This window comes from Acanthisitta chloris, unplaced genomic scaffold (assembly GCF_000695815.1).
Source record: "Acanthisitta chloris isolate BGI_N310 unplaced genomic scaffold, ASM69581v1 scaffold12885, whole genome shotgun sequence".
NCBI classification, from domain to species: Eukaryota; Metazoa; Chordata; class Aves; order Passeriformes; family Acanthisittidae; genus Acanthisitta; species Acanthisitta chloris.
This window is the reverse complement of record NW_008673221.1, coordinates 1-6,787: the sequence shown is the minus strand read 5'-3', so window position 1 is coordinate 6,787 and position 6,787 is coordinate 1. Positions and strand designations below refer to the sequence as shown.

At 55.2% G+C, this 6,787-nt stretch overlaps 1 protein-coding gene across 1 annotated transcript; it reads right to left on the bottom strand.

The window, feature by feature from the left end:
• Positions 1–1,902: 1,902 nt before the first annotated feature.
• Positions 1,903–5,760, bottom strand: DONSON (downstream neighbor of SON; the record flags this gene model as incomplete). The annotated part of the gene is given in 9 exon segments (XM_009074857.1): positions 1,903–2,040; positions 2,386–2,586; positions 3,481–3,590; positions 3,593–3,675; positions 4,026–4,127; positions 4,241–4,361; positions 4,709–4,887; positions 5,302–5,480; positions 5,557–5,760. Coding segments are annotated over 9 exon segments (1,317 nt in total), but the record flags the coding sequence as incomplete, so codon positions are not given.
• Between the last annotated feature and the right edge of the window lie 1,027 nt (positions 5,761–6,787).

Below are 6,787 nucleotides of genomic sequence, written 5' to 3'. Positions count from 1 at the left end.
ACTCAGCAGCCATGGAGGAGGCAGCATCAGCAGCTCTGGTTGGTTTGGTTTGGTTGGACTATTACAAGTGATGAATTTCTTGGGCTTAACTTTTTCCATAAGGATTCTCTGCCCTCCAGGAGATCCCAGTCCAGAGTTTGGGCAGGTGGACAGCAAAGAGGATGTAAAAGCTTTTCTTCCTCCTGTTTTAGTTTTTATCTAAGTATCAATCCTTTGGCTGTGCACTTGGAATGGGAGAGGGCATCGCACACTTCCTGCAGATCGGAGCCCGGTGCCAGGAATTCCAGTCTCAGGGAGTTCAGGTGTTTAGCCCTGAGAAGTCGTTTTTATGGTCTCTGTGTTCCATCTGGGCTTGGTGTGGAGCAGGAGCACACAGTGAGGCTGCTCAGACCCACGCGAGTCCCTGCCTCATTCCCTTTGCCGTGGCAGTGGGAATGTGGAGGGGAGGAATTCCTGGTGCATCCTGTCGGTGTTGTGGAACAAGGTGTCTCCTTGCCCTGAAGGGACAAGGACCAGTGTCTCCGTGTGCAGCAGAGAGTGGGGTTTGGTTCTGAGGAAAAGCCCCTCCAAGTCTGTCCAAGCTCTGGGAATGCTTCAGTTAATCCTCATTTTCATGGACGTGGTTGTCTTGAATTAAACTTTTTTCCCTTTGGATCTTGCCTGCAGCCTCTGACTGAGTGTTTGAAGCGTCTCCTCCACCCTGTGCTGAGCTGAAGGTGTGCAATATCCCAAGTAAATACAGGAAAATGCACTTTGCTCAGGAGTTGCTCCCATCCCTGGGATGGAGTCCTGCATCCCACCCAGTGCTCCCAGACTCAGAGGTAGGACAGAGCAGGAATCTGGGGAGCTGTTGAGGACTGTGATCAGTCCATGGTGTTCAGGGCAGCTCCAGGCTCACTGCTGGATAGCACTGAATTTGGGAATGTACAGTCCTGTCCTTGTTCCTTGCTTTGTGTCTCTGTTCCCTGAGCTCTCTCCCAGCAGCAGAGAGCTCCAGTCCCACTGAGGTTTCCATTTAAAAATAACTAGGAAAGTTCTAGATTTAATACCTTAGAGGTGAAGGACTGTGTTCCTTGGAGCATCCCTCAGGAACAGAGCTGCATCCCAGAGCTCTGAGCAAGTGTTGAAGGACACAGATCCCAGGGTGTGTCTGGATACAAATTGCTCTCACCAAGGCTCATTCCCAGCAGCAAAGCCCTGGAGCAGAGGGCAGGACTGGGAAGGAGTGACTGGAAGTGTCAGTGACATACATTCCAAATGCCGTGGTGTTCCGACAATTCCATTAGCTCTGGATCTTGGTGGCTGATGCTAATCAGAGGAGGAAAACTGATTAATTTACTTCTGGATTCACTAGGGAGAAGTGTAAAGAACAAGTCAGCCGTGGTTGTGCTGCCCTGAACTGCCTCAGGAGCAGAGAGTGAGTCAGTGTCCCATGCTCCAAGGTGCCTCTGCATCCCTCTGACTTCCAACTTCCTGTGTGGAGTTCAGAGCCAACTCCAAACCAGGAGGTGCCACAGCCCAAGGTGCAGCTATCAAGCTGCTGAAAGCAGCTGGGAAGGGGTTTTGCCAAGAGTTCCACCTATCCATGGAATCCCAGGCTGGTTTGGGTTGGAAGAGACCCTAGAGCTCCCCTAGCTCCAATCCCTGCCCTGGGAGGTTCTACTTCTGAATGAGTGCTGAATTCCCATGTGGTGCAAGAGCAGCAAACCCAACCCATAAAAACAAGAGTTTTATTTAAAATAGACTTTCTAAAATACAAAAGTGAGTTCCCAAGGCCTTCCCTTCCCAGTCCTTGTAAGTGTCTGTGTGCAGCAGCTGTTGTCTGTGCTGTGACTTCACGGTGTCCCTGCTCACCTGGGAGCATCCTGCAGCACATCCTGCTCCACACAGGGACTGATACCCCTAGACCTTCCAGGTGTAGGCATAATCCTTCATTTCCAGGTAGCGGATGGAAGATTTTCCCAGTGTAGGGCACTGACTCAGGTGATCCAAAGTCTTGGGATGCAGCCCACACGCAGAGAGATCCTGGGGCACAGCTTCCTGTGGAAACACATGGAATAGGTGTTGGGGTGTGAAGTGCCTGTCATTCCCACAGGCCACTTGGATCCCCCTGGGAGCTCCTACTTTTCCATTATTCCATTTCTGAGGGAATGGGAAGCCACAGGGACTACCAGATAACAAGGTACAAACCCATGTTCATCCCTTTCCCACGGAGGGAAAGTTCTGTGTCACTCAGTGCCCCAACTTCGAGGCAACTTTTCCCAACTGCTGTGCAATCCAACCCCATTCCCAAGGGCAGGACTGTGTCCATCACTCCAGCCCCATTCCCAAAGGCAGGACTGTGTCCATCACCCTCCATCCCGTCCCCGGGCAGGTGTCCCTCACCCCGGGCACAGCTGTGGGGGTGTTGAAGGCGGTGCTGGGTCCGTGTGGGTACAGCAGGGCGCGGAAGGCTCCGCGCTGCGCCGAGCCCAGCAGAGCTGTTAGGGAGTGCAGGGTATGGGGCAGCACAGGTCCCACCACCTCCAGGCTGAACACGTCCTCGTAGCCCCCGCGGGCCCTGGCGCGGGCACTGGAACTGCGAGCCTGGGCAGGAAACAGGATTAGTGCAGGATTAGTGCTGGAGTCACCCAACCCAGGCCTCATGCTCGGCAGATCTGACACTGCAGAGCCACAGAGTCACTGACAGCATCAGCACATCTCAGTGCTGTCACCTCCTGCTCAGGACATGAGGCTTGGGATGGTCTTACTGCCTGTGACAGCTCCCAGAATGGAGCATTGATTAGATAGTCCCTAAAGCTGAAGGGAGAAGTATCAGGTTTTGGCCTTCATTCAGCTTCTTATTGAGGAAGTATATTTTCCTCATTAATGCTGCATCATGGAAAAGGTTAAAACACATAGAGGAGTGAACTGTGTGTAACAGACACAGAGCATGTGACTTTGCCTCCTCTTCAAAATGCTCATTCCTGCAAATGCAAAACCAAGTCAGGCCTCTATGCCAGGAGGTTTAGTATCATGGATTGTTAAGTGGTTGTAATGGACCTTACAGATCATCCAGCCCCAATCCCCTGCCCTGGGCAGGGACAGCTCCCACCAGAACAGGTTGCTCAAGGCTTCATCCATTTCTGCCCAGGGCAGGGGTGGCACTGGATCCAAGGTCCCTCCCAGCCCAACCCATTCCTTGCAGGAACTGCTGCTGAGCCATGGCCCAGAGGCTCCTTGGTGCAAGGTGGTGATAGTCTGAGACCTCAGGAGAAGCTTTTAACCTCCATTTTATCTGGGAGCTCTGCTGAGCCTCCTGCTAGCTGGGAATGAGAACAGTGGGATGTGGTGTGTCAGCAGGATGTGTGGGGGCACAGGTGACTTGGGAATAGGCTGCACTGCAGACAAAATGCTGCCTCAAGCTTTAGCTCCCAGAACTCCTACAATCCTGAGGGAAGTGACACCAAGCCAGGCCTGACCCACAGTTGTGCCCCTTACCTTGAGCGTCTGCATCGTGCCCCCCCGGAAAGCCACGGGAGACAGCAGTGTTGGGGGCAGCCCTGCCTGGGGCCCTGCCACTGCCACCAGGCTCCTGCAGGTGATGATTTTAGCAGGGTGAAGGTGTTGGTGCCTGTCACCAGCACCAGGGACTCAGGTCTGTGATCCATCTGCACCTCCTGCTTCTCCTTGCGGCTTGGGATGAGAGTCGCAGGAAAACCATACACCCCCACGTGCAAAGGGAGAGCTGGAGCAGTGAACCCCAAACCCCTCTGACCAATCAACTCACTTAAACCACCCCAAAAAACCTGACCCACCAAGCTTCACCCATAACTGCTCCTGGAACATTCAACAGCATCCTTATCCTGGCTTCAGATTCCTAGGAGTAGTTGTAAAGGAGCCCAGAGACACACACAGTCTGTGAACATCCAGGAATGTGAGGACTCACATTTGGGAATCAGCTCTCAAAGGCTCTTATAGAGCTGAAACCTGCACCTCAGCAATGTCAGAGCTGCAGGTTTCCTGGTTGGAAATGCAAAGGATACAGTTGGATGGAGATAGCATCTGGGGTCTTCACCTTGTCTTGGACTCCCATCTCCTCGAGCCAAGAGAAACTCTCATCATCATCATCATTGGGAGCTGATTCCCTGGCAAACACAGCACTAGTGTTAGGAGGGCAATACTTCTGAGGAAGGCTTCCCAAATGGAGTGCACCTGGAGCTGCCCTGGAATGCCAGCACTGCCCAGGACTGTCACATACTCTGCATCCTCCCCACTGCTGCCTGCCCTGGGGCCACCAGACACTTCTGCTTCCACGTTCTCCCCGGAGCTCCTCTGTCTCCTGGCTCTTTCCTCCACCACAGGTAAGGAGAACTCTATGCCTGGTGCAGAGAAGGGAAGAGAGCAGTGTCACAGCTCCTCCATCTTCCCAGGGGCTCCAGTCCCAGGTGGAATGTGCTCCCTCACACGTGACTGGTTCCAAACTGAAGGAGCGGAAATTTAGGCTAGGTATTAGGGAGAAGTTTTCCCTGTGCGGGTGGTGAGACACTGGCCCAGGTTGCCCAGGGAGGCTGTAGCTGCCCCAACCCTGGCAGTGTTCAAGGAGAGGTTGGCTGAGCCTTGATCAACCTGCTCTGGTGGGAGGTGTCCCTGCCCAGGGCAGGGGTTGGGGCTGGATCATCTCTGAGCTCCATCCCAAGCCCTAGAACTCCAGGAGTGCCAGACCCACCTTCGCTCCTCATGGCCTCCCTGAGGCCCCTGGTGGTGGGTGCCAGCAGGGCGCAGAGTGTGGCACTGCCCGCCAGCCCTGCCGCTCGGAACAGCACTGTGAACTGGTACGAGCACACGTAGAAGTATGGGCACAGCCTGGCCCTCAGCAGGTTGTACAGAGAGGTGAAGCTCATGGACCTGGGAATACAACAGCTCAGTTACACCAGGGAATGCTCTGCTGTGGTCATGTGCTTTGGGTTGGAGAGGGACTTGGGATTGGGGCCTGGAGGGACAGGACACAGGGAATGGCTTCCCACTGCCAGAGGGCAGGAACAGGTGGATATTGCTCAGGAATTGCTCCCTGTGAGGTGCTGAGGCACTGGCACAGGTTGCCCAGAGCAGCTGTGGCTGCTCCATCCCTGGGAGTGTTCCAGGCCAGGCTGGATGGGGCTTGGAGCAGCCTGGGCTGGTGGGAGGTGTCCCTGCCCAGGGCAGGGGTGGGATGAGATGTGCTTTAAGTTCCTTATAAGCCAAACCTCCTGTGATCCCATGACTAATTAACACCCCATTGCCTCACTCCCACAGCACTCCCCAGGGTTTGGCTGCACTCACCAGTCACTCATGAGCACCTGCTGCAGGGCCTCGTCCTGTGCCCAGGGACAAGCCTTTCCAGCTATTTTCCTGTCGGCCCCAATCCTGGGGAAGAGCTGCAGCCAGGGCACCGAGGGGTGGAGCCAGTAGACCAGGCTCTGCTGGAAGGCACAGCGCAGCTCCGTGGACAGCCTGGGCTCCTGAGGGTGCAGGGCACTCGGTGAGGATGGTGCCCAGGCCCCGGGTGGAGCTGCAGTGCCCCCTCACCGCTCCCACCTGCAGGCTCCGGGGCAGGGTGGTCTCCGTGGCTCTGCAGTGCTGAACAAAGCCCTGAGCCTCCTCCTGAGCCTTCAGGTGTTCTGCCCAGCTGAACGGGTGGGGAGACACGAAGAGGATCCGTGTTTTGAGGCTCCAGTCTGCAGGGAAGTCCTGGCTGGGCGAGGAGGGAGCATCAGGCACAGCAATGGGCGAGTGAAGGTCCTGAGGGAATGGAAACACACGGACTGATCCATGGAAAATGGAGCCTGTCCACCACAGACACAGGTCATGCTCAGCTGACTGTTCTAGCACCAGGTTCTGGCAGAATCTCCTCACTGCACTGCTTGCCCAGCCACAGAAAAGGTTTTCACTCACAGGAGTCTTTGAAAAAGTCACAGACTAGGCACAGATAAGAGGGGGAATGAACCATTCCCCGAGCCTGGAGTTTACCAGGATAACTCCCATGCCAAATGGTTATTTCCTTTCATCCTCCCTCAGCCGTAGCAAGGTCGGAGGCAAAGGAAATCCCTTGGCACCTCCAGGGCAGTTAGTTCCTTTGGGAGGTCATTTTGTATCCTCCAAAGGTCAAACTCCCTTCAGTTTCTGAGCCCCTAACCCCACCAGCTGTTGCCCATGGAGACTGTTCTGTCTGGAGGCTGTTGAGAAGTTCCCTCCCTCCCCACTCCGAGCACATCTCTGCTCCAACACTCATCCCAACCAAACATAAACCCAGGGAACAGGAAGGTGGTGAGAAACATCGTAATAAAACTGGGAGACAACAACCCCAGCTGAAACCACAACAGTTCGGATGTACAAACTGCCACCGTAACCATCCACTTCAGTCGTTTCTGGAGCACTGACATCTCCAGGAGTTGTTTTATACCGCGATGAGCCACCAAGTTACACAGTCTCAGCTTTCGGTGCCCCCGAACAGGCAAGACAGAAGCACCACGTGCTGTTCCCTACGTGGGTGAGGGCGAGGATGTCGTCTCTGTCGGCAGGCTCGGAGCTCCTGAGGGGCTGATCTAGGAACTGAGGGACAGCAGTGTCAGGCACAGCACGGGCAGAGCACCAGGAAAGGCCCTGCAGGGACAGTCAGAGGTGGGACCAGCACAGAGAGGATCCCCAGAGCGCTGAGCCGCGGCGCAGGCCCTGCTGGGGCGATGGAGGGGTCAGAGGGGCAAAGGAGGAGTCGAGGCTGGGGCTCAGGGGCCACGGGCGGGAGCTGTGGGTCAGAGCGATATCCACG